General features: G+C 42.1%; 1 protein-coding gene across 1 annotated transcript in view; it reads left to right on the top strand.

The window, feature by feature from the left end:
* The first annotated feature begins 241 nt into the window (after window positions 1-241).
* The window catches only part of GPATCH2L (G-patch domain containing 2 like), a 30,166-nt gene continuing 2,673 nt past the window's right edge, over window positions 242-27,734 (top strand). Inside the window, exons 1-8 of the mRNA XM_026051877.1 lie at window positions 242-900; window positions 6,323-6,387; window positions 9,654-9,830; window positions 10,376-10,455; window positions 12,529-12,596; window positions 13,464-13,518; window positions 15,376-15,461; window positions 24,144-24,235. Of these exons, the coding sequence (XP_025907662.1) occupies window positions 242-900; window positions 6,323-6,387; window positions 9,654-9,830; window positions 10,376-10,455; window positions 12,529-12,596; window positions 13,464-13,518; window positions 15,376-15,461; window positions 24,144-24,235 (1,282 nt within the window). The remainder of the gene's footprint in view (window positions 901-6,322; window positions 6,388-9,653; window positions 9,831-10,375; window positions 10,456-12,528; window positions 12,597-13,463; window positions 13,519-15,375; window positions 15,462-24,143; window positions 24,236-27,734) is intronic.

Below are 27,734 nucleotides of genomic sequence, written 5' to 3' on the forward strand. Positions count from 1 at the left end.
CTAGCAACTGTGCCTCTGCTGCTGGGTTGGAAGGAGGATTTAACTAGTGAAGGAAGGAGTGAGCAGCAGCCCAAGAAACAGCGCTTGTTCTGCATTACTCCTCCGAGGCAGCTCCAAAGGGAGTGTGAACTGTAGTTATTGTTACAATGGCTGTAGTAGACTGGAGCTTACTGATGTGTTGGTAGCGACGTTTATGTTTCATGCTAATTGCTTGTTGTCTTTTTTTTAGTGGACGCTGCTAATGGATGAGTTGGTGCATGACTTGGCCTCGGCCTTAGAGCAGACTTCAGAGCAAAACAAGCTGGATGAGCTCTGGGAAGAGATGGCCCTAAGCCCGCGGCAGCAGCGGCGGCAGCTTCGCAAGAGACGGGGCCGTAAGCGGCGCTCGGACTTCGCGCACCAGGCCGAGCACGCCTGCTGCTACAGCGAGGCCTCCGAGTCGAGCCTGGACGAGGCCATGAAGGATTGCCGGGAGGTGCTGGCGGCCAATTTCAGCGACTCTGATGACATGGCGGTGGTCAAACGGCACCCAGCGCTGAGTGCCGCCCTGCGGAGCAAGCAGCACTCGTGGCACGAGTCGGACTCCTTCACAGAGAACGCGCCGTGCCGGCCGCTGCGGCGCCGCCGCAAGGTGAAGCGCGTCACCTCCGAGGTGGCCGCCAGCCTCCAGCAAAAGCTTCGGGTGTCCGAGTGGAGCTACGAGAGGGGCTGCAGGTTCAAGTCGGCCAAGAAACAGCGTCTTTCACGCTGGAAGGAAAATGCCCCTTGGACAACATCCAGTCACAGCCTTTGTGAATCGGGAGAGAACAGGCCCTTCCTCAGCAAAGTGGGAAGGAAAGAGCGGATGGAGTGTGAAGCTGATGAGCAGAAACAAGGCTCAGATGAAAACATGTCTGAATGGTGAGATCTCACTTTCTTCCCTGTACTTGAGTCAGATGGCTGCCTTGCATATCACTGCTTGCAATCCGGAGTCTTACTTCTGGAAGTTCTTCTCAAAACAATTCAGCCCTCTTCTTTTTTTGAAGTGGGGAAATTCCTCAACTCCTTTTAAACTGTAGATTTTTTTTCAGCAGTCTGTCCCGTGGATGTAGTACCTGACCCAAAACATACATTCTTTCAAGAACTGGCAAGCTGATCTATCTCTGACTCCTGTTGCACAAGCAGCTCTCTGAAAAGTGGGCCTTGCTGTTGCAAAGGGACGTGCCTGTGGCCTGAGCTTTGGCAAGTGAATCTGCTGCTGGCTGTTGTGTTATATGATCGGTATCAAGTGATAACAGTTTCTAATTCTAATTTACCATTAATAGTGCTAGAGAACAGGTCAGATCCCCCCTAGCCCTCTGTGCGAGTACTGTATGATCCTCATTCAAAATGTTTGGTTTGGAGTTCTGAATCTCTGCTCTGTGTGAGGAATAAGTTCCTGCAGGCCTAGGTATAGGAAGGTGTAGTACGAGGATAAAGAAGGTGGGATAAATTGAATTAATACTTTACAGTGAGTGTAGGTCTGCACACGCATTGACATCTTGCATGTCTTTGTGCCCAGGCTTTAATAAATTTGTGGCAGAATCTTGTACAAGAGATGGAAACTCGAAATGCAGGTGTCATCGTCAGAACTCATTTCTTTGTCACTCTTGGGAAGTTTCACCAATGAGTGTGAGCCTTTGCGGCAGGCTATAAAGCCACTTCTGTAAGAAGAGAATTCTCAGGTTGGGAGAGGAACAACTGCTGAGGGACAAATGGAAGAGGCTTCTTTATGAGTGGCTTACAGAAAGTGAGTAGGGGTGTACTGTGAATAGTTAAGGTGAATGGTTATCTTGTAAGAAATGAAGTATTCAGGAACAATTTAAAACAAGAAGGGTTTTTTTTTTAAGGCTGAACAGAGTCAATTAAATGTTACAGACCAAATAAAATACCTGGCTCAGGAAGTCCTTAAAGTGCTGGCTGCTAGAAGCTGGAGGAATGTACTGAGGAAATTGTCAGTCTGTATTTGTCTTGTTCTTAGATTCTTCTCCTCAAGTGTCCACTAAGATAGCCAGTATAAGAGAAAGGACAGGGAATTTGACAAGTACGATTGTTTGATCCAGTCTAATGGTTCATATGTTAGGGTTCATTTAAGTGTTCTGGCTGTCTAGCTCCTGTAGTTTGTTGGAGTGGACAAGCGGTACTTGGTTATTGAGGATTTTGTGAATAATAGCTTAAAGTGTGAACTTCTCAGAGCTATTTTCTGAGAGACTGTGAAAAGCACAGATGTAATAGGACCTTACTGTCCTGATCCAGGGCACCACTGCTGTGTTTTTACCTAGGCAGCATGGTTCAGATAAAACATAGCTTGAGTGGGGCATTTTTAAGAATAGTATTTTGGGTTTTGGGGAGGGTTTTTTTTGCCATGATTTAATAAAAGCATTTTTATCTTTCTTAATATTGCATGCTGGTAGTCCTTGAAAGAAAATGTGCTTTGTAATTCCTGAAGGCTACACATCATGGTGATGGACTGAGGGACCACTTTACTTTATGTGGCAGTATGTGGCAGTAATACAGCTGTCTCTTTTTTTTTTTTTTTTTCTTTTATCCACCAGTTATACTCTGTCCTGTCATGTCAAACCTGCACTTAAATCATCAGACATTGATCCAGCCTTTACTTGTGTCAAACCTGGAAAGAGTAAGCATGCAGCATTTGCTGGGCCCTTACCTGAGGGCTGTGTTGGGAGACTACTTCGTTCTGTCTCTATTGGCCCTTGCTCACAAACTAATTATTGTAAAAGTGTCTGCATCAAATACCATTTACCATCAGCTGCCAAATCCTTGCGATTCTCTTTGGAAATTCAAAGATCTGAGTATTTGACCTCTCCAGCACCTCATGTGTCATCTGTGGTATGACTCACTAGGGAGGCTTGAAGTTGGAGAGAGAAATACATACAGCAGCCCCATTCACTTGCAGCCTGTTCCTCAGAGCACTTTGCAGCTAGCAGCAGGATGAGGCTGGCGACACTTGACTCGCTTTCTCTGTGCTGTAGTTTTCTTTTTCCTGATAAAATGAGAAGCACTTTGCACGGATGTACAACAGGGACAGATCCTGAGGAAGGGAGAAGAAAATTTTGATGCTTAGCAGGAAGAATGGCAGCAATGTCATCACAAGCTGGTGGGAGGGAAGGTGACCTATAAAGCTTGTGGGACTTGCAAGCAGCCTGGGGTTGATCTAGACATTTACAAAGTACTTCAATACTGAATAGGTTTCACTGCTGTTCATGCCTCTGGTGATGGGGAGCATCAAAGTACCGGTGTGTTTTTAGGCAAACCAAGTTACAGTTATTCAGAATTGTTATCTTCGTATTCTTTTTCCTTCTCTTCCCTGACATTTGTTTGTCCTTGTTATGTAGGCAAGAATCTCTGTAAATGCTAAAATATTCAGCCTCCGTATCCTATGTCTGATCAAAAGCCTGCTGTATGAAGTGGATAAAATCCTAATCACTTAAAAAAAGAGAGAGAGGGGGGAAAAAAGTTAGGATATTGATCTTTAGAGAGGGGTAGTTCTGATAGATTCCTTATGGGGCCATGCCTGCCCAGGCCTTTCCTGGAGAAGGAAGCATTGCAGTTTTGTGATTCAAAGTGTGTGTGAAATGGAGCATTTGGAATTGCTTGCCAAACGTGGCAGCAATGAACACGAAGTGAGAGAACATCACGAGGAAACAGTGATGAGGATATGAATGAGGTAATGACCTGACTCAAAGCGTGATACATAAATAATTGTGGAAACAATTGAAACAAGTGATCTTAATTTAAGCAACAATCTGAATAATTGCTCATGGATGACATTTAGTTGAGAAGACTGTTAGGAATAACATGCCCTTGTGTCCCTGACACGGGACAATTTGAAGACAAATTATAGAGCCTTGAATTTCTCCATCTTGCTGATCTATGTGGGGTACTCTCAGAATAGTCTGGATTTAGCTTGAGGGCAGGAAAAAAAACCATAATCCAAGTCCAACATGCCTGGAAAAAAATCATGTTGGATGATGTGTTTATTAGTGGTAGGGGTTTAACTTGCATAATTCTTGACTTTTTCACACTGAGCATTGTCCTGACCGAGTGAAGCTGCAGTAACTTCCCTGGCCTGATGTTGATGTAATCTGGCCTGGCAGTGTAACTTGTGCTTGTGCTGAGGGTGCAGTCTAGATCCTCTACCCTTTGGAAGGGAGCTGGTTTGATGGCTGCCTGTGGTGGCAGTCAGGAGCCTGGCTGAACTGATGTATCGGAGGCCCTTCTCTCAGGAAAGAAAAAAATCTTCCCCTCCTGGAGGCAAGTGACAAAGACAGAGTGTTCAGCTTCCCCTCCTTCTCCAGCCCAGCCTGACCTTCTGCAGCCCCTCGGTGCCTCTTGTTTTCTTATTTTTATAGAAAATCAATACCCCTCGTGACACGAACAATAGCTCAAGAGAAGGAATAAATGGGGGAAACCTGAGATCTCTGTCCATCACCTCTCACTTTAACTCCCCCAAACTATTTAATTATAAGCGTGTTTTGCTCCAGGTGTTTGCGACAGTGAAATTGCTAAATGAGGACCATTTTAACCAAAGATTGGGTGATCAATAACACTCTATAGCAGTAGCTTGTCGGATCAATAGCATTCATTATTTCATGGTTAAGGTAAGTAGCCTCCTTTGCAAGTGGAGGTCATTAATCAGTGCTTACTGGACCTGCAAAAAAGGCCTGTGTAGGAGTCGAGTTTGTGTTCAACCCTGAAGTGTAAAGGAGGTGGTGAGAAAAGCTGTGAGATCCATGAAAGTTCGTTCCAGCAGGGCACTGGCAATAATATATTATCTACAAGGAACTGAAGAACTCTGTATACAACAGGATTCTTAAAATACTGTTGATGTGATCTGGAATTTCAACCTAATGCTTTTTCCTTTCTCAGGCACCTTTCCTCTGAGGATGCCAAAACCCTTATGAAGCAGTCACTCAGTCCTCGCATCTGCTGCTTGTGAGGATTATTAATCCAGGCTTTCAAAAGGGAAAACAGACACGCTAAGAGATTTGCCCAGGGTCATACAGTGAGTTGGTAGGAGAGCTAGGAATGAAACGAATGACTCGTGATTCTCAGTCCTTGGCCTTAATTGCTTTGCTTGTGTATGTGGGAGGATGTTTGGATGACCAGACTTGTAATGGACTGATTTGAAATTTGATGTTAACGTACAGCCTGAAATGTGGAAATGATGTGCAGACTCCTCATCCTCTTAAGTTTTGGTGTATTTTGATAAGAACAATAACAAGCTCCTAGAATGTGTATTTATTACGTGCCTGCAGTTCCTTGGATTGATGATCCTTGCAGTTTTCCCATCCTCCTGCCCTATGCATGGAGGGATGTGCTAATTTGGTAGTGGTGCCTGGTATGACCTACTTCCAGTCCAGGAGAGACGGACCCAGAGATGCTCTCTAACAGCATGGACTGATCAGACAGTAATTCTGGTGCCAAGTTATATCTGATGTTCTCATATCCTGTAAGGCCCCAGTGCTATGGGTGTAGGTAGTAAGCAGTTGCCATTTGTTCTGATATCTCTCAGCTAAGTCAAAAGAAGCATCATCTGAATTGTCTAAAGATTGGTTTAATATCAGCATTAAAGCCATCAGATGCTTGGCTTGTACTTCTGCATATATTCTTTGAGTTTTACAGCCAATTAACAGCTTTCTACACATTAATTTCTAGTATTTTTCGAAGTCTCTCACTGCAGCAAATGCAAAGTGTGCTGTAACTGGAGGCTGCATTCAGCAGCAAGTTGTGCTGTGCCAAGGTATTTAGCTGAAAAGCTGTGCATGTGCCAGTATCTCTTCCCTCCAAAAAAAGAAAAGGTGCTGGGGACTGCAGAGGAGGGTTGTATACCTGCATAACATTTTTGAGAAAAAGAAATCTGAAGTAGAAAACTTCAGAGGGTTTTTCTTTCTTGCGGTTAATTTATCATTAAGTGACCCAAGGACAGACGTTTTAACCGTTCTTCAGTTGCCTAGTGAGTATTCGGCATAGTTCGTTTACTACCCGAGGCAAGTGCTAGTGTGGTAATTACTTTTCTAAAACTTAGAACTAGACTAGATAAAATATTCTACCCTCTTTCAAAAGATGCTGCTTTGCTGAGGTTTAACAGAAAACAATTATGTATCACCCTAAAGCCAGCCATGTATCTGAAATGCAATGTATACAATTTGGGGGAAATATGTACAGCTTTTTGGGTTGAGAGAAGCTAGTAAAATGTGAGAAAGTGTTTTTGTTGTGTATCTATTGAAATTGTAACAATGTGGGGTTTTGTTTTGTTTTGTTTTGTTTTTTTTTGTTCCAGTGAAACCAGCAGTGTATGCAGCAGCAGTGATGCTGGCCTTTTTACCAATGATGAGGGGCGTCAAGGTAATGACTGTCCTGTGGTTTGTGGGTTTTTTTTTTTTTTTCCCCCCCTTTATGTATTGCTCTTGCTCTCTATGCAGGCAGGGAAGGATGTAAGTTTGAAGGGGGTCAGAGAAAGGCCATGAAAAATATGAGGGACTGAGCCACTTAACTGCTGTAAGTTAAGAAAATGAATTGAGAAATACAAAGGTAGGATTTTGCCAGAGCTGAAATACTTTATCAGACCTGTAACATTAAATGCAAGAAACTGTTCTCGCAAGGTACAAAACTACAATAAGAGTTTTAGAGCTCTGCACAATGAAAGTGCAAATTCTATGATCCATTGTTATATATGTATGTATTTATATATACATAAATATATGTGTGTATATATATATTTTAAATTGATGTCCACATACTGTTAATGTCCAGAATCTGTCCTTTTCTCTGTGGGCAAGAAGAAATAATTCTAAAAAAGCACCATTAATATTGACATATAACCTAAGAAAGTTTGCCAAGACAGCAATAATGTGATAAGTTCTCTTCCTTTAAGTACTTTGCTGTTATGTTAGTTGTCTTCAGTCTCTTCAATGTATATTGTAGTAATTCTTTCTTAGGGTTTTTTGAGAGTGAGGTATATGCTGGTTTCACTGGTCATTGCCAATGCAGAGTGCAGTGTATGTGGCACAGGGCAGAAGTAGGTGCAGAAGCAGTTGTAGTACACACATAGGCACTCAATATTATTATATATGGAACAAGTAGAAGGTGACCCTAGAGACCTGTAATTCCATGCAGCTTGTGCCAGTGCGCACTCTCATTCTGTCACATTTCACAAGCTGAGATTTGGATGAGATCTCTCTTGGGAATATGTGAGTGCTGAAGCAAATAGTATCAGTAATTCAGTAGGAAATGCTGCTTCCCCTAGCTTGCTACTGACCCAAGTATGTGTGAGAGAATACAGTGCTAAAAATATGCTCATACTTTTTCAGATGATGTGTTAAGTTGTAGGGCTGATCTGTTATGATCATTAAGTGACTGTAATGTCCTCCGTGAGAGTAGGAATTTCAAAGATCAGCTTTGTCTTGTGCTTGCTGACAAATAGCTTAAAGTATTTCCAGTGCTTCACTTTTCAAAAGCATAAAAAAAATATGAAGTCCTTTGTCCTCTCGTTTTGCTGATGACTTTTCAGGAGGAGCTGAAAGTGGGCACTTACCTATCAGATGATGAAGCAGGGTAGTGATTGAGGTGTTGAATTTTTACTTCATCACCTGAGACAAGATTGCTGCAGGTTGGTTTAGTATCGCTACATATTTGCCCCCAGTCTTACACTTTTTTTTTTTTTTTTTTTTTGATGTTAAACTTTTGGCTGCTACCAGAAGTAGGATATTGAGCACATATGAGAATGTGGAATATATTGACTAAAACAATAATTTAATTATGACCTTCCTTGTTTAGAGAGAGGAAGAAGAGGTTTGACCTCACAGTCAACAGGACTGTGTCTGTTTAAGCAGTTTACACCATAATAGCTTGCTGGCCAAGATGTTTTAGTTTATATCAAAAAGAATTGATGAGTTCTTTGAAAAGCAAATGTTGTTGCATTTTCAGGTTAAAATGGAAACATCTCCCTTTCCTTCTTTCTTAAACATTTTCCAATCATAAAGAAAAAATAACATAGCAAACAACAGCTCTTCACTTTGGTAGGATGGGGAGAACATAAAACAAATTTTTGTTATAGATGTCTATACCATCCTGAACTGAATAAGGGGAAATTTAAGTTATCAATACACTTTAGTGGAAGATAGATTTTTTTTTTTCCTTTCATTTTTTTGAGAGTATATCATGTAATATTTGTGATGTGAATTAAATGGGTTGTCTTTGCAATTCCAGCTACCAGTGTGGTTCAGCGAGGGGAGAATGATCCTAGTTTATAATTTGAATGTAAGTTTTTTTGTAAAGTGAATTGGGGCATCTCAAGGTGAAAAGAACTGTGGTATCAGTACATGATCTTTATTTTTGATGTTTGTCTTACAAAAGTACTGTTTGGCTATGTGTGACCACACCAAGTTCTTAGATCCAAAATCATAGGGATATTGTAGCACAAATTATTAACACTGAGAACCGTCCAACATGACTTAGTTTTAACAAAGGTAGGTAGGATTCTTTGTATTTTAAAACGTATTTATTGGAAGCAGTAAGATAAGCTTACACATCAGAGAAGTAAAAGGCAGCATCAAAGCTTTGGGATGAAACTGGCAGTCCCGCCTCTTGCTGGCTGGAGTCGTTTTGGGGTTGAGGCTATGACTGAGCTGCTCTTCCTGTTGTATATAAATTGCATTGCCCTCACATGCAGCGAGGTGTTTTGGTCTTTTGGTCTGCAGATATAATGGAGTTTGGACAGGGATACTGTAAGCTGGAAGAGTAAGTGGGGTACTCGAGTTGCCCAGAAGTCATGCAGGACAGTAGGTTTTGAGGCAAGGTGAAAGAACTTGTAAGTACATGGGGCTGTTTTTCAGCTCAGATGCAAAAGAATTTAATGTCTCTGGATCTGCTTGCCTGATGTTGCCCTTGGGGGATTTCTGCCCAGGCTGTTTTACCATAAAAATTGTCTGATGCAGGTCAGTGTTGGGCTGCAACTGTATTCATTACAGTGGCTCTGCTTTACGGAGATTTCTGTTGCTACTGCACTAGCTTTGCAGGAGCTTTGTAGTTCTGATAGATGCTAAGGAATTTTAATAGAGCCAGGCACACAGCGTGGTTAGTACTGACTGTGAGTGAGTGACCATTTTGATTACTCGTGTGCTTTTTTAATTCTTTTTCCGCCCTTCTCTCCTGTAAGATGCGCTGGTTTTAGACTAGGAATCTGCCTCACGAGACTGTGTTCCTCCTGCTTACTTTGTGAGCCTTGTCTTCCACTGTTGTGAGGTCTCTCCTGTGGTGGCCTCTAACATGTGTCAAGTGATTGGGCTCTGCCTCTGTGATGGTAATTACTTCAGAGAAAGAGCTCTACATTAGACATTGTGCAGCACTGAACTAAGGTTGATGAGATGCAGCCATTACAGAGTGATAAAGCTGTCCTAGGCAGGTGTATACAGTATATATTGTGTAGATGGATGAGTTGGCTAGTTTAAAGTATTAGAGTGTAGTTATTGCAGATCACTGAAACAGAGTACATATATAAGGATCTTTAGGAAGGATTTTCTGATGAGATCTCAGCTGTTTTTTCTCATCTTTGTGGGGCAGTCTCAGGGCATGTTGTGTTTCTTGTGGATAATTCCTTCCCGTTTCTTTAGGAGATGACGAGCAGAGTGATTGGTTTTATGAAGGAGAATGTGTCCCAGGATTCACTGTCCCCAACTTTCTCCCTAAGTGGGGAGCTGACCACCGATCCGAAGTGGAGCGGCTTGACGCGGGCCTGGACAAGCTCTCGGATTCCACCTTCCTCTTGCCCTCGCGGCCGGCTCAGAGAGGTGAGCTCTGCAAGGAAGGCAGCCTGTCGATGAACTCCGACATGATGCCAAGATATCATTTGTAGGCACTGCAGCTTAAACTCATGTTAGTGGTGTGTGTGCTGCTCTTTCTTTCATTCTTACTTTCATTAATGACCTTTCTTCATGTGTCCCACCTTCTCAATGGAAAGATTGAAAGATATATGACGTTTGTGCGTGTGGGTTTTATAAACTTTATTTGTTGTTTGTCTGTAGAGCAATAAAGTCATGATTCAGAATAGCTGCACTAGTGGAGAGGATCCTGAAATAATCATTATCCTCACATCAGCTGACAGTTATCCTGACATCAGCTGATTCAGTTCTCGAGTCTTCTTTTCTTGTTTTATTTCCCTCTTTTAATGTGTTTAATTTATGAATAAATTGAATGAATAAATTATGGCTGCGTACAAAATGTGATCTCAATTCTGCACTGCATCTACCTAACCAGCTCCCTTTCATGAGTGTTTTATCAGCTGGAATCTCATTGCTCTCCATTTTCTTGTGCGTTTTTTTTTCTTGTTTTTCAGGGTTTCATGCTCGCCTCAATCGCCTGCCAGGAGCTGCTGCCCGTTGTCTCCGGAAGGGCCGCAGGAGGCTCGTTGGCAAGGTATTCATTTTGCAAGATAATAAATTTGTATTAACAATGCAGGTCAGCCTGAAGTAGTGTTTTAAGTAAGTTAGCAAGTGAATTGCTTTCTGTAGAAAGTGGGCCCTAGATGCTTTTTTTCACATGCTCTCTGTTTTGCTTAACTGCTTTGGCTGACTGAAGTAGATTCAGTGACAAAGTGGACCTTAAGGAACGTTTTGAATGGCAAAGAGAATTGATCATTGCTAAAAGCAGGGTGGAAGGATGTATGAGACTGATTGGTAGGGACCATAAATACCAGCAAGCTTTAGGCAGAATACAGGGGAAAGTAATGATGGCAGGACAGGTGCATGCTTATAATCTGAGACTGCAAGACCTGAGAGCTGACTCAAAGGTGAAGGAAGGTTGAATTTTACCGTAAAAAATTTAAAAAAAAGATGTAAAAATTTTACCACACAGTAGTGTGGTATGAATGACAGTAGAGGGAAGGGGGCTTTTTCAGATGCACTTTTAGTGACAGAAGGATTTGGTGCAAAGAGAGAAGAAATGTTAGTCCAGTTCCTGTTTGGTGGTTTGGCAGAAGCCTACTTACATAGGGAGGAAAATATCTGATCATGGCTGGATGTTGGAGTGGAAAATGCTGTCATCCACGATGAAAGACCTTTCTGAGAAGAAAAGTGTCAGCTGAATTGGTTTTACTTTAACTGGGATGTGCTCTTGCTGGTGTTTGTTTACATTTTGAAGTGGCTGCCCTTAGACAGTCTTTGTTAGAGAGGGATGTAGGAGGAGGCTGGGGGCTCTGAGTGCGCTCTCCTGCCTCTCTTCAGTCACACTTGCAAGCTCCTTGTTTGCCCCTTCTTCCTTCAGTCACCTTGCTTGGTTGTAACCAGTGTTTAAAATATGAGTCCTCAGCTGGCAAGAGATCAGCTCTGGGTACAGCTCCTCAGGCCACATGCAAGTGACTGGGCCTCTTGGCAGCACCTCTAATGATCCAAATGAGAAGGATAATATTTACTTGTTTAATTCATCTTCATCACCTTAAAGGGATCTTTGTCATTTGCAGTGGAGGTCACTGCTCCCCCTTCCCCATCTCTAAATTGTAATCATAAATAATGAGTTTCATTCAGAGCTCCCCGCCAGCGAGCTGCTAATTACCAAAAGTACGGCTTGTAATTTACACAGTAATAAACCGTAAATTTAAACATTACGGCACTTTAAGTTAGTAATTTTCCTGCTGTAACAAATAGCCCATTTTTCACCCCTGCTGCTACAACCTCCCCCAAACTTAGTATGTGTTTTGCCTGTGTAGCCTGGCACAAGCTATGAAGAATCTTACCTGTAAAAGCCTTTTATCCTCCTATTCAGACACACCACAGAGTATGTTTTTCTTCAAGGTAGTTGCTATGCAGATATGAACAGCTAATGCTTCAGGTTGTGTGAGTGCATCAGCATCAAGCACGTGAGCAGGGCAGCGTCTTGCGGGGAGGAATGTGCTCCCAGACCAGAGCGAGTCCTTCCTCTTAGGATGTACCTTTTTTTTGTTAAATTTAGAGATATTATCCTACCTTGCTGCTTTCAGAAAGCACAAGCTCCGTGCTTAGTCATGGCTGCATTCTTCTGTGCTCAATGAATCCCCTTCTTTGATTAGAGAAATTGGCTGTTGTTTATGAGGAAAACAAGGTTTTTAGATTTTTATTGGTGGGGTAATGTGATGTCTCAGCTCTCAGCCTGTTTCTCGCCCAGCCGGCTGCAGCAGCCTGTGGGTAGGCATTTCTCTGCCCTTACCTGTGTTCTGAGCTGCACCATTGTGTCACATACCACCTACTAATTCAGTCCTGGGTGCACACCTTTGCTAGTGTCACTAAAATGTCAGCAAACTTGCCCAGCAAATAGAATAGCTTTTTTTTCTTCCATTCTTATTAGTTAAATCAACTCACCTGAGGTTCTAAAATGAGAAGGTAGATAAGCTTAGCTGAGAGTGGGTTGGGAAGGAAGGGATGAGGGCAAAAGTTGTCTTCTAAGTGGCAGTAGCAAGCTGTTATGTCTGCTCACTACATGAGAATCTGCAACTGTTTACCTGTCTTTGTGTTTCAGGAGACCTCCATGAGCACCCTGGGCACTGAGAGGTTAGGCCATATTGTTAGTGACCCTCGCCAGAAAGAGTAAGGCCCTTACCAGTTGTGGTATAGGACTTTGGGAGGGATGGAAGAACTATGGGGCCCTCTTCCTTTCTGGGACTGGAGGGAATGAAAAGCTTTGCAGTAATTTTAAGAATGTGGTGACCTGCTGAATACGACTTAGCGCTTTAGTGATGGTTTCTTCATTATCTTATTTCCATCTCCCCCATGTTAAAGGTGCCCCTGTGTGTGGCCAGTATTCAAATGCTTTTCTGTTTCCAGTCATCTTTTTCTCTTCTCTTATCATATACCCTCATGCAGTAACTATGGCTCTCCCATCAGTCATGAGAAGAGCTCTTTCTGTTAGTTTTTTGAAAACTTCTATGTGGAGACACACTATGGGCATGTGCCCAGTAGCAGAAATTTTGCTCACAAGGCAGCCATGAAATTGCCTTCTCCATCACTGATGTTCTATCTCTCCTCTCCCAATTTGTGTATTATTATTATACTTGGCACCACAAATATGCCATCTGCCCCTTGGGTCCACTAATGCTGTTCATGCTGGACTATTGGCTAGGTAAGGGGGACTCCTCTCCACTGTAATTCAGTGGGTTCAGCCTTCACCAGCCCACAGCATCCACATCTTCCCTGGATCTGAAATTTGTTGTTTTCAGTATGAGTCCAGTTGGTGCTTAATCTCTCTTCTTCTCCCTCCATTTTTGTTCCTCTCCTACTTTCCTTACCTGCAACTGTCTTTTCCCTTGTTCCTTTCTTCCTTGGTTTTGCTCCCACTTCTCCTTTCTTCTCTGCCTTCTTCCAGTTTTTGGTTACCATCCATGGGGAAGAGAGATCGCAGCCAGGTAAGCTGACCCTGCTCTACCTTTTTTATTTTCTTGGTTTCCCTCTCTCTAGAAGGAACAAAGTGCCAGCCTCTGATTTCCCCCACACTGTGGCCCATGCACGTGAGGTAAGGCAGCCCTGTCCCTTCTCATTTTGGTAACTGATATCTTCTGGGCTTTGAAACAACCCATGTCTCAGCATCGTATTGTCTATTTGGACTGAATAGCCTGAGAACTCCTTTTGTTTATCTCCCTATGTTAGGCTTGTGCCAGTCTTCCTCTAGTGTATCTAGAGGGTATGGAAGGGTTAATCCTCTTGACAGGAGGAGCTTAGACCTCACCAAATTCCGTAAGAACGGGAACTCTCTTTAGATGCTTTGTTTTGCTTTGATTCAGACTTTTGCCTGATAATCTGATTAAATGAGATGGGAAAAATTGGTGAGCTGATTGTAATTAAATAGCAACTCCACCAGGGAAATGTAGGAGGTGATGAGTGAAATAGCTGCTCTTTTAACTCACTGAGGCTCTTGCAAGTGGACTTTTACCTTATTAAGTGGTGTCCAGCAAGTCTTACATAGGTTAGGTGTCAGGAACCTTTTTCTCTTGAGATAGAGCTCACCTTCTTCATACCAGCAAGCAAAATCATTTTCCAATTCAGCTGTTGTGTTGTAACCGTTTTCAGCCGTGCACACTCCCTCCTGTTCAATTACAATTTTTTTGGTTTGTGAATTCTAAGGTTAAAAGCCATTCCCTTCAGGTGGCTGTAAGGACATGTACAGCATGTCCTGTTTGTGACAATAATTCCTGTACTGCTAAAGAGATGAATGATAATTACAGTAAGCTTTAAAATGACAAAAATAAATGCTTTTGTTTTTCTCAAATGAACTTGCATCAGCTATAAAAGACTGTTGGTGATTCTCCCTACTGTCCAGCTGCAGTGTTACTTCGCTGATGATAAGCCCACAGTTTGAGGAGGAGCTCTCTGATAACAGAAACTGTATGGCACAAAGTGCCACACTTTCTGTCAAAAAGTTTGAAGACAAAGGCCTTGTACCAACTTTCAGACTTGCAGATAGTGCTTATGTCTGAGAGTCCTGCTACAGCTGTGGATTATTCATTTTTTCTTTTAAAATGCGTGGGTGAGCCTAGTAATACAAGAACACTGGTTAAGAAGTGGTGGTGAGGGGAGATGCATTGCAGGCATCCAAGAGCAGCTATGAGAATGAACTTTGAATTGGCCAATTGAGTAAGGTAACCAGTGCTTACTTTGGTTGGATAGATGAATCCATCTCTGTCCTGTTCCTGGAGAGGAAAACAAAACAAACAAAAAAAACCCCCAAAACTCTTCGAGTTGCATCTTCTGCAATGAGCTGTCTCGATTAGTCATGCTGGCCTCAACACTTGTTCGGTATCTGAAATTATTCTGACCAACCAGTTTCAGAAACTTCTTTTAAGCAGTTTGCAGAGAAAGAACTTACAAAGGGAGTGGGAGGAGCGGTGTACAGTTAACTTTCTATGGAATTAATGGGGAGCTCATTATGGACTGAGCCTGGTAGGCCTGAGTCTCCTAGAAATCTCTGAGATGACATTTCCTGCAGTCACATATTGGAACGTTCTGTGTTTGCACCGTTCATAGCACTGACTGCAATATGAACATGGTCAAAAAACTTCCTTAAAGGGAAGCAGACTTGCTCATAGTGCAGCAGAGGAGTTTTTTGAGGATGCTCTTGGTCAACCAACGTTTGTGGTCATGTGAGGTTCATGAAAGAGGAGTGTGCTGGTAGGGCTGCCTGTGGTGAGAAGAGGGTTGGTTATTGGTGTTATGTTCTATGCCAGTTTTTCTTCTGAAGTCAGCCTCACCCTTTCATGTTTTGGAAAGGTCCCCATACACTATATGAACACCTATAAGGCATAGACCTTAGCAGCTGTGTATGGAGACTGTTTCTTTTAACACTTTGTTTAAATAAACTCTCTTGACTTTCCAGTTCAATCCATTATCTCCTCTGTACTCTCTGGACATGCTTGCTGATGCTTCCCACCGAAGATGCTCTCCAGCACGCTGCACTGCCAGGTAACTCCCTTGCTTTGCTCTGTGGGGGTTGTCTCACTTCCCTCCCATGGGTATCTTCAGTAGCACCGTGCAGTGAGTAGAGTACTCACAGGCCTGGAAGTTAATGTGCTTTTCCTTGGTGAACACCGGAGGCCTGTGTTCAACCTGAGTGTAAAGCAGTCTCTGTACACTAAATACTCAGAGTGTGAAACAGTGTATGTTAGGTGGAACATGCTGTGTTTCAGAAATAAATGTGTTGTGTTGTGTGTTGTGCAGTGAATTGCTGCTGGTCTGCTGTGTGATTATCAGTGTGTGTAGTGGTGGTGCTGGATATTAGATTCGGAAAAAGAACGGAAGCAAACTGCTGGCAAACTAGTGAGGGTGAGATAGTGAGGCCTTTTTGGGGTCCTGAGTGTCTAGCACAGAGATCTGATATGACCATCAAATGCTTTGATATCTCTGTATGTTGCTACAGTTGAAATCAAGGTCTGGACTGGCCAACTGTCAAGATATATTTGAGTCTGTACAGTTTGAGTTAATACTATTTGGGTACCTGGTGTTGGCTAATTCTAAATTAAACGTAAGTATCACCCCTGAAGGTTGCTCCAGCTCTTGCACTGCAGGTGGCTGTCCAAAGGTAAGGTGCCCTTGAGCTTTAAAGTGGAAGGAGACGAAGCCTTGCCTGGGGTTCAGCCCTGTTTATATTCGTGTAGAAGGACTTAATCTGAAAGAACCGCCTCGACTTTCGACTTCATGGTTTTCTTTCACTTGTTAATTAGCAAATAGAGCATGAAAAATGTACTGAGGTTGTATGTGCCTGAAGGAAGGCTTGGCACCCACCCAGCAGAGCCTCTCCTCCCACTGGCTTCTGTGGGAGTTGTGTGATGTCGCACCATGACCTCATGCTGCTGTAGCCAACATGCTGAAGCTGGAAAACAAAGCAAAACAACAAGAAAAAAACCCAGTTTGTAGAAAATCAGCTGTGAGAAAATAAAAAGAACTCAAAAAGACTGTGCATCAGCATGTTGGCTCCTTTCAGTGCTTCTGCCCCAGTTTGCGTATTGCTCTGGGACAAGTGGTCTTGTCAACTGCAGTGAACTTGTCCTTTCTTGAGCCTTGAGTATTGCGCTGAGTTCTGCCCAAGCTCCAGGTGGCACCAACTCGTCCCCATTCACAACACAGGTCTGGCCAGCTCCTGTTTACAAATTCATACAGGTCAAACTCTACCTTTATGATGATCTGTGGAGGCTTTTTTCAAAGCCACTGCTTGTGGATTAGTTGAACAAGGGATTTCTGAAGCTGGGGTAAATCGTAGTGGCTACTTGTTTTTATAACTTATGTTTAGCAGCTGGTGGATATGCTTGGTTCCTTCTAAGTTAGCTGATGTCCTGACAAACATAATTCCTGAGGAGTTGTCAGCCAAGTTGTTTGTCCCATCCCAGAGGTCGCTGCGTTTCGAGAGACCTATAGTTATAGGTAAAGTGGTTCCTATTACAGTGTGAAATACGCTCTAGAATCTTTATGGGGGAAAAATATGATGAGAATGAAAGTGTTAATGTCCCCATGTGGGTAGCCAGGATTGAACTCCTGAGTGCAAGGTGTTTGCCCTAGGTAAAGATGCTGCCGGCAGCAAAGAAGGAAATTTGTTCCTTCGCAGAAACGTTCTCCTGATGATGCTTGTCCTTTAATGCTTCAAGATCAAAGTCCACTAGCAGTCTATTTTCTCATTCCTTGCAGGAGGTTCAGATACTCCAGATACTCAGAGCGCTCTCTGAGTGCTCTTTATCTATCGCCCCACTTAAAATATTCCTCTTTTTCTGTGGATGGGTTAAATTCTAATATTTTGTGGTTTTTCTAAGCTCCCTAGCAGCTTGCATCTCATGCTGGAGGTACTTGCTCAAAAACAGAGGTAGGAAATTTACTCAGAATAAGGTAGGAAAAGAAGCACCAATGCCATGAGAATGATGGGAAATGCCTTGGAGAAGAGCCCATCTTGATGCTGAGGACAACCAGTTCCAGCCTGAGGCCTGCTGTGCCATGCAAAGCTACCTCCCTCTACTTGGTTTCTTGTCCTCTTTAATGAATGCAAATGCATTCAGTGGAGTTACGAGGTGGAATCCGGTCTCTGCCATTGAAATGGTGGGTTTTTGGGGTTTTTTTTGCCTCTGTGGATTTTGGTCCAGTTCACCCCATAGTGCAGTGAATGGATGGTAACTGTAAGCAGAGCTGTTGGCCAGAATGCTGAGCATGGAGCCAGGGTGTTCAAGAAGGGCTTTCCGGTGTCAAGGAGAAGATTCTGCGTGGAGGGTTCCTTGGGAAGTCTTATTTGAAAGGCCGGATAAATTGTACACTACCAAGATTACCTCTCTTGCTTTATGTCTGTGATGAGAAGAGATTTCATTCAAAGTGTATGCACAGCACTGGGAATTTCACACCCATCATTAGAAGCAGTTTCGAGTGTGTGGTGACTGTTATCATTAGTGGTATAATTTTATTTTGTGAATGTGAGTTTCCTGCTTTCTTGCAGCCCTCCCGAGGGACAGCTGGTGTATTAATTTGCTGTATTGCCTCCTGGCTGTTCCCAGGCTGTTTTTTCTCTTCATCATGGAATTTTTAATGGCTCTGCTGCCTCTCGGGAGGCATACAAGGAAGAGTACCTCAGGGATCTCTTCCCTTTTTTCACATGCCTATAATTACTCTCCTTTAAGAGCACAAAGCATTTGCTAATCATGCCTTGTCTGTTAAGGTTTCTGCTTGACAATGCAGGCTGTTAAAAGCAAGCAAATAGAGACTTGCATGGACAGACCAAGCAATCCTTTTCTTTCCCCTCTACCCAGTTGCCACTCTGGTAGAAGGGGATGGTCTGAGCAGAATTCTGTCTTTTTAAACTCCTTCTATTGAAGAAGATTTTGTCAAGACTCAAGCTAGAACATTTAGTTTAGGTTTTGGAAATCCCATGGCTTTATCAATGCTCTGTAGTGTTGGTTGACGGAAAGTTATTCCCTTGAAGCAGGGTGAGAATTTCAGAAGCACCTAGAGCCAACGTTCCCTTGGATTTGGGCTTAAATAGAAGATGGAATAAAATGAGAAAGTAGAAGATAAACTGTCCTTAATGTTTACTGTTTGTGTAGTGCTGGAATTAGAGTAAGGGGTGAAAAAATCAACTGAATGTTTTTAGTGAAATACATACAAAAAGTGGACCTAAGCACCTAATGGATGACGAGTAGATTTTTGAAGATGGAGTTCTTAACAATTGTTAAGAGAGACCTCTGAGCTATTCAGTTGAATCATAAAGAAAATGATTTGGCATGTACTCTTAATTAATGTTAGCCTTAAACGTAGCATTTAACAGAATTTAGAAGAAAAGTCCTTCTCATCTTGCCGGGAACATGGCATAGAAATCTAAAGGGTAGGTTATCAGCTTCTAGTAAACTGCCAGTTGCTGCACACCCTGGCATTGGTGGTGCTGTTAGGATGAAAAGGCTTGCATGTCCTCGAGTTCTAGAAATATGTACATATCTGAATCTGTTTTTTCTTCTTTTTCAGTCTGTGTGGCAACTCTGACATTTTTGCATCTTACCCAAGTGTGTGACTGCCTGCAAATGTCAGTCTTTTCCTGAGGTAGCTGAAGGAGTGAAGTAGTGTTCAGAATTTCATGCAGTCCCATTTGACCAGAACAATATTCAGCTCGTTCTGATCAACCGTTTCACATGTTTTCCTCTTCCTGAAAGCTTTCTATGTAGAATTGTCTTTGATTTCAGCTACTTTAGCCATCTGCCTCCCCAGTCCTTTTTAAACTCCTTCCATTTAGCTGGAGCACCTTCCAGGCTTCTTTTGCTAAGGTTTGGTAATTTACCAGCTGAGGATTTGAGTTCTGATGTACATGCAGTGAGCAGCAGCTGTCAAGTTAGTGTCACATGCAGTTGCTTGGGGCCTAATGCTCCCATTTTGGTGAATCCTAATTCTCCATATGAAAAGTAAATTCCTCTTCAGAGCTGTGTTTACTTACTTTCCTTTTTTTCCCCCCTATGAAGCATGTTGCCGTCATCAAGTCTATATATATATTCAGCAGGCTTGGCAGATACAAGGATTCTTTTTAGCACTGGTATCACATGATTCAATATGAAAATGTAAATCAAAATATATGGTAATGTCTCCTCTGTTTAGAAGCTTTACTTGGGGAAAATAGAAGAAAAGTGAGTTCACTTGTTTGTCACATGCAGAGCTCTAAGGACTGAATTGCTGCATCACTGCAATACTTGGGGAGTAACTGCTGCTGAATGAGGACCTGTGAGATTCAGGTGATTTAAGAAATGAACTGACCTGCTAGAGGATGAAAATCTTCTCTAGAAGCTCTGCAGTGAGGCCTTGCCAGGCAGAAGACACTCCCATTCAGAGAAAAAAATCCATCTGTGATAGCAAGAACCATGTGCATGCATGGGAGCTTTGCCTGCAGATTGCATGAGCAACTTGTAGTGATTTACACATGTGATGTGCAGATCAGACCCCAGTGCCCAGCTGCTGTATAGTTTCAAAGAGGAGGAGGGAGCCTACTCTCACTATTAATTTTGACCTTTGAAGCTACCATAAACAGCCTCAGGTAACACCCCAGGGCTCAGGAAAGGAACCTTTTATTTGGCCTGTGTTTGCTGGGAATGCAGCATCACAACAACAGCTGGGTTATGTGCAGCTTTAGTAACAGGATCCTTGTTAGAAGGCTCTCTCTTAATGTTTACTTTAAATGAGAATAATAGCACCTCTTCTTTGTATGTTGGTAGATTTATGGCCACCTCGTGCTCTCGTTACACAATTCAAGTGCTCTGCTTGCAAGGATATGGTTAGAATAAAGAATATCAGCAAACTGGATGCTGTGAGATTCCAGTGGGGGACACGCACTTCTAGGTGTGTAGGGCATGTACCTTTGCTTCTAAGAGAGCAGCAGACTTGAGTGTCGCAGTCATCTTTGCAGAGTCTTCTCAGAGGCCTCTGCCATGACAATGTGGTGGCTTTTAGCCTGAGTTTTGAGAACCTGAATATAACTTAACAATCTAGAGTTTTTTTAATCGGCTGTGAAGGGGGCCTGGTTGTGTTCAGGCAGGTTCTTGTGACCTGGTGTCTGCGCTCTGTATTCCATTTTCCACAGATGCCACCATTTGCTGATCATAAATCCTACAATTTTCTTATTTTAACCCCGTAGTACGGGTGAAAAGTGACAAGATTCTCTTAGGCCACTGTAGCACAATGTGAGTGTCTGTCAGCTGTCCAGGGCATGCATTTACAACCTGTTTAATAGTACAAAAAAAAGCCATAGAATATGTTTATGAGAATGAGGGAACAGGGGAGGGAAAGAAAATATTGCTCAATCTGACTCATTGGAGGACAGCAGTGAATCCCAGCTTTATGCCCAGCAAAGGCTGTTTTTTCTCCAGTTGAATTGTATGCAGAATCGGGTACCTTAAGAAGTAATGTGTTAAGCATGAAAGATGCATTTATATTTCCTGGGTAATTCTTCACTTGTGATTAAAAAAAGATCCCTGTCAAAAAGTAACTGTAGGTTTTTTTCATATAAGGCCTTTTTTTCATAGGTATTTGATTTTTAATTTGCAAACTTCTGGCAATGAGAGGCTGCAGCGCTTCCTCTGTGTGAGCTGGGTGTATTGCAGCTATCAGGGTAGCTGCACTTCACGCTCTGCTCTTTCTGTGCAGGTGTTCTCTGCTCTTACTCTTCTCAGAGTAGCATTCCAGTCCCCTCTGGGTATTACAGTAGTTTTTTGCATTAGGCTCTAGTCACCTAGTAGATCCAAATATTCAAGTGAGATTGAGCACTGCTTTTTTTATGATCCACCAACCCTAGCTCAGAAATAATCAGTTATTTTCCTTCTGTTGTTTGTGCAACAGTGAAGAACGCAAAGAAGCCTAGAAAAGAAAGGTTGAAAGTGAGGACGAAGTAGGAATGGTCCCAATTTCTCAATTTAGGCCTCTCTTTCATCCCATGAAATTCTCTGCCTCTTATTTCTTCACAGAAAAGCTTGTAACAATGAACTTGTTTATTTTATCTTCCTGTTTCCTCTCAGCCTTATTTAACTTATTCTGAATTATTTCTAAGCTGTTCAAAAGAACTGTTAAAAGTCAGTTTTGGCAGAAAAACTATCATGTTGCAATCTATAAATGAGATATTTGCAGTTCAACCTGTTGATTGCTGTAGCATTATATTGTACCGACCCCTTATCTGACTTTCTTGTTGCTGTTTCTAGGAATCTTCTAATAAGCTGGAATTAACTCTCTTCACTTTTAATAGTGCCCCTACGTGCTAGCAACTAGAAAAATAGGTTGAGGAGCTTGATATCAACCAGCAAGGTGTGTTTCATCTGCTGCACCTTGAATCCCTGTGCTGTGCGTGCCCGGCATCCCGCGTGCTCCCGTGCCGAGGTTGGGGTGCTCCGCCTGGCAGTGCCCCCATGCAGATTTATGGGGCCCCTAAAGGGCACCAGCCACTGGAAAATGACACTTTTACCACCAGGTCGGTCGGAGCTAGTGAGTAATCAATAGCTTCCTGATTTACTCGCTGGACTGTGGGTGATCAATAAGGGATAAACCTGAATGAAATACGTGTTACAGGGACAATTTATGACCTCTGAGGCGCTTGTGTTAGAGGCAGGGCTGCTAGATGCAGCATCCTTGCTACAAGTCTCCAGCTGGAGAATGCCTTGGGTTTATTTTCACTACAGGAAGGGACTCTGAGAAGCGCTTGCCCTGTTTTGATTTTTGTTCTTTTCCTGTGTAGTTTTGTGGCAAAGATGGATGTTGTTTGGGCATGGAGCTGAAAGCCAGGAACTCTTAATGTAGCTGTTACTTTTGTCAGTGGGGCAAATTGCATTAAGTCCCTTGAAAATAATAGTGATCCTTCACTAAGGATCAACTGGCTAGTGTTGGTGTAAGCACATAAAATTGGAAAGTGAGCATTCTTTCGAATAAAGAAATGAGTTGGATTATTATATATAATTATGTAGTCATCTACTTAGTGATCTAATCTATCACTGAGGCAAAGTACAGAACTGAAGTTACATTTAATTGAGCCTGTTTTCCTTGTTTGCCTGGATGTTTCAGAATACACATAGAAATGCACTATAATAATACATAGGTACTCATAATCATGTACAAAAGCAGTTTTAACATACACAGAGGTCACAGTTTAGTCATTTAAAATCATGAGATTTGTATGTCTCTGGTATTTCTAAAAATCTTTAGTTCATCTTTTCAGGAAACTTCTGTCTCTAGTTCTCTTAATATGTGCTCCCCAAAATGAAGGATTTGAAATACTAGCCCTCAGTGAAACTTAATTTCAAAAAATTTACATTTCTGCTATTCTTTAATGTCAGTTTAAGATGACACATCTTGCAGACTTCTTGTAGAAGTTTGGAATTTTATTTGAAAGTGCAAAATACTGGATATTCTATTTTGTCTTCCTTATATTGTTACTGTTTGATACAAATACATACATAGACTTGGTGATATTCAAACAATATCCGGTGCTGTGGAATTTTCTGTGCCCCATACACAGTCCTGTATAACTACAACAGCAAATTTTGCTATTGCATAAATTCATCTTAAATTTCATATTTTAAATTATATTAGCATAGTGGTAATAGTGGTACAGGCATTAGTGGTACAGAAGCATTAAATCACTCAATCTTCAGAATTTCTATGTTTCCAATCTTTACACGATGTAAACACCTCACGATCTTTAAGAGATTTTATTTGCCCTGTAGTTCTGCATTTGGCACACGAGATGCAGATGAGACCAAAACAAAGCAACTCGCCAAAGACTTTCTTCGGTGGACAACACAGGGATTAAACCCCAACATTGCTGCTAAATGATGCAGTCCTGTTTGTTATGGATTGTGTTGGAGATGGTTCTCTGGAGTGTGGCCAAGACAGTCTTCTCTGAATTAAACATCACTTCTTGCTACCTTTGTAATTTGGAGGAATATTCAATCCAGTCCTGGTCATGAAATGTTTCTTCTGAATTGGCAAACTGTTAAACTGGAGTAGTTGTCATTAGCCTTCAGACTTAACAAGTTGCTCCTTTCAGCCAGTTTACTAGTGCAGGAAAAAGTCAAATTGGGCTGTCTTTATTGCACTTGTGTAAGGAAATAATCCTTTTGAAGCCACATGAGACAGTTTTGCATTCCAAACTAAATTAATGAACTCTGCTGCTGTAGTGAAAGTAATGTGCGTGGCTATTTGAAATGTATGTGTGTCATAAGACAACTCTACACCTCTAAGTAGGCTCTAAAATAATTTCCTTATAAGGAAGTAAAGGTTGCTTACTTGCTTTAACTAGCAGTTTTGCGGATGTTTGTAAGGCCTGTGTAGCAATAATGGTAGGTCACTTATCATAATGCTGTTTGATCACAACCTTATTTATACAAAGAGTTACTTAAAAGTAAATACAAAGCCTTTAAAGGCTCAGAAATAAGTGTTGTGATTAGTTTGTGTTTGGGAGCTCTAAAAGGAAGAGGGAGCATAATAGCATGTTAATGAAGAGTTTGAACAAAGCTTACCTGAGAAGCTTTTGATTCACCTTCCCTGTGGGAGAAGGGACTGAGACAGAGGAGGGAGTTGGAGGGTTTTTGACCAGAATTTTTCCAAGGAAAATGGTATTGGAACAGATTTTAGTTTGTCATTTTAATTTCCCTACAGGCAAGCAAATGTGCACCTGGGACCACCGTGCTCAAGGGATATCAAGAGGAAACGAAAGCCAGCTGCAGCCTCCATTTCCAGCCCAACTTCAGGTAGCCTGGGTTTATTCTTTGCTGTGGTGTTTTGGTTTTTGATTTTTTTTCAATTAACATTCAAACCTTGAAAAAACAGAGTTAACAGACTGGAGAATTTATCTTCCATCCTAATACTCTTTACACAAAATTTGTGTCTTCTAGCGCTATATTAACAGCAGTGCCTTCACTTGAAACTGTTTTTTGCACAATAACAAAAATTGCTTACTGGACAAATCTTTGGTAATGCAGTTGTGGTAAGCTTGTGCAGTGCTTAACTGTGCAGTGGGTAATTATTTCTATATAAGGTATTTACATTATTCTTAAATTATGCAGTACTGGGCAGTAAGGAGGTGATCAGTGTAGTCTGTGCTTCTGTTCAGAGGTGATCTCTAGACTGGTGGGTTCTTGTGTGGTCACTGGATGAGGAGACCTACTCCCAGGGGGTCATTCAACTGTTAAGAATGAGAATAGACTTTTTTTCATTCTTCATTTAAGAGTGAAGTGGTTAAAATGCTCTTTTCTTTTATTGTAGATTATGCAGGTGACTGATTACTTATCTAAATCTGAAAAAGTACAAATCTGTAGCACAAAATGGTGTTTAGGAGACCTCTTTCTGTATTCCCACCCAAGTCCACCTCTGGAAACATTCTGCTTGCAGTCAAGTGACCCACATTCTACGACTTGGTTATTGACAACTATTGTTGTAATCCAGTAATGGGAAGGTAGATGAGTTTCTGGGAAAAGCAGTGATGTGAAAAGTGTGTGGACGGCCAAAAGACCTCGTGATGAAGTGGAAGAGCTTTTCATTAAGCTAGTGAGGAGCCAGAATGAAGTAAGAAAGTGCAAGCTGTACTATCCCTCCAGAGATGGTACAAACCTCCCTCAGATGAGGATTATGGATTGAGTGATTGACTGATTCAGGATGCTCTTTCCTAACTTTTGAGTATCCCATGCTAAGATATTTAAGCTTATGGAGTGAAAGGATTGGTAAAGTTGTGTCTTAGGAACCTCAGATCCTCAGTGCTAGAGTCCTGAGTTTTCTTGGTATAAATGCAAGCGTCTCACTGTCTCCTATTATGTGTCCTTTTATTTTTTGTTCAGAATGTAATTTCTGTACTGCATTGCTAGTCACTTTATATTTCTGTGCCTGCAAGTGTCATAATATTAATCTAACTTGTACTTAACTGACTAGGCAAATTGTAGAGTGAATGTTTTCTGGAGAAGGGAACCTAACTCTGGAGTGGAACTCAAGAGTTAGAAAGCAGCTCAGAGACCAGAAATTATTTTAGGAAGGAAGCAGGTGAGGGGAATAGAATATTTGTTACAAATTAATTTCGAAGGCATACTTGTAATTTTTAATCAGAGTATAGTGAGAAGATACTGGCTGCAAAGCTCGTGTATCAAGCTATGGCAGAAGTTCTGCAACATCCTTTAATGGTCAGAAATGCTCTCTTTGCCTAGATCCTGTTTTGAAAATGTCCCATCTGTGTCACTCCTATTGATGGGGTTTGTTACAGTCCTGACTTGCAAGTAGAAAATCTGTGATTGCCTGAAGGAAGCTGTGTGTAGGAAGCTGACCTCCCACAGCCATCTCATAATCCGAGTGGAGGTGGGGCGCAACTCGGACATGCCACTTGGAATCATGTGGAATTTCATACTATTTCCCTCAAACTGGTATGACAGTAGAATTACAAACTTCTAGAGAAATACCTAGCATTATGCTGCAGCACTGTGGGGTGAACTGAAGCCTTCTCTGCTTGTTGGCCATTGGTGAGACAGAAGTAGATGCGTGCAAGGGAGAAAATAAATGCATCCCTGTGCTGAGGTTCCTCTGTCCCTGGGAAGCAGGGCAGCCAGGTTCTCTCGCCTTCTGTTTGCAGATTTTTTTCTCTTCTGCCAGAATCAAGACACTGGGGTGAATCAGAATTGCCCGTGCCTGTGACGGTTCACACGTGCACATATAGCGCTGGATTTCTTTTCCTCTAAATAGTTCCTCAGCTGAGTCCAACTGCTCTCGTCTCACTTGTTGACCAGGTCCTGCTTCAGTGATCTCCTTTTTTGCAACCCGAGTGCCCCATGGAGGTGAAGGACAAAGCCCGAGCTGGCTCCATCAGTCAGCAGAACAAATGGGCTTGCTCTGCCGAACATCGGGCCATCTCGGATTCCACCTCTTTTATAGAGATGAGTGATGAAGAGGGTTTCGTTCCGCTTTGCCGCTGTATTAATACACATCAGGGGCCAGCTCCCAGCACTAAATCACGCCGCTGCATACATCTGTTATCGGACTCCTCACCAGTGTGATGAACAAGACTGCAGATAGAGGCTTCCTCGTGTCATTCTTTATAGGATTTTCCTAAAAGAATAAATAGCTCAAATCTCTGCCAACACTCTCCCCTGTCACTGTGATGAATTTAGCTTCTTTCTTAAACATGCAGCTACAAATCTTCCCCTGTCGTGCTCCCCCCGCTCTCCCCATCCATAGAAAGTTTTGAGCTGAATTTGACTGGAATCATAAGATGCTAACAATAATAAATTTTAAAAAAAGAGTGAAATGTGAGTGGTAGATTTTTGTTGTAGTAAGGGAGATTGGAGGTGTGTTTATTTGGGATCTAAGCAAATTAGGTTTGTTCAAAGTCTTCCCAAATCCTTTAATGTTAGTAGTTATGGGTTCTGATAGAGCATGTTTTGGCAGAAACCCTTGTGTTACCATCAAGAAGCAGATGCTACTCCAGCAAAAGTGCCTGGTCTTCATCGTATTGTTACAGCATTAAACTTCTGCAATTAGTCCAGACCTTTGAGGCTAATTGGACTAAATACGAAACCTGAGATGATTGTTGTTGGAGAGTAGCATTTTGGGTGAAATGTCTGCCTGTTGAGAGCAGCAAAAATGGGTAGAAAGTCCAGAAGGAAGCACTTGGGCTTTGGGAAGTGAACATCATTTTAAGAAATACATTGAACATTGCTATGCACATGTTGAGTGAACGGGAAAGTACTGGCCCTTGCTTTCCAAATTTGGTGAATTTGCAGTGTGCAGGCCCTAAAACATTAAGTTTTCTCCAGATAAGAAACAAAAATCTAGCTGGTGCAAATTGGTAATAGAAGGAGGAGGTCTTGAACAAGTAAGACTGGCTCTACTTGGTTAAACCAGTTTCATTCAACTCAGTGACCAGCAGCCTGTGCCTGGGGAAGAGGAATGTGGTGATGCACGTCCCCTGGCTTTCAGTGATCTATGACTTAGGTGCTTCCTAAGGCACAGTGACACAGTAGTGTCACTGTGTTTAATAGTCTCCGTTTCACTGCAATATGTTTGGAGTAATGTCCCACGTGGCAGAGTGGAGCTTGTCTGACAAATACTAGGGAGAACTTTATTTATACTTCTGTACCTGTTTTCTGGGTTGAAAGTGATCTGATTGTTGTTAATATTTTTAATGTTTCTATGGTCCACTTCCCTATGTATGTAGCACAGCACAGGGTATTCAGGTCTTCCTATTAAGGTACCACAGTGATGAATCTGGAG

This window comes from Nothoprocta perdicaria, unplaced genomic scaffold, assembly GCF_003342845.1.
Source record: "Nothoprocta perdicaria isolate Ctin4 unplaced genomic scaffold, notPer1 scaffold_8, whole genome shotgun sequence".
Classification (NCBI taxonomy): domain Eukaryota; kingdom Metazoa; phylum Chordata; class Aves; order Tinamiformes; family Tinamidae; genus Nothoprocta; species Nothoprocta perdicaria.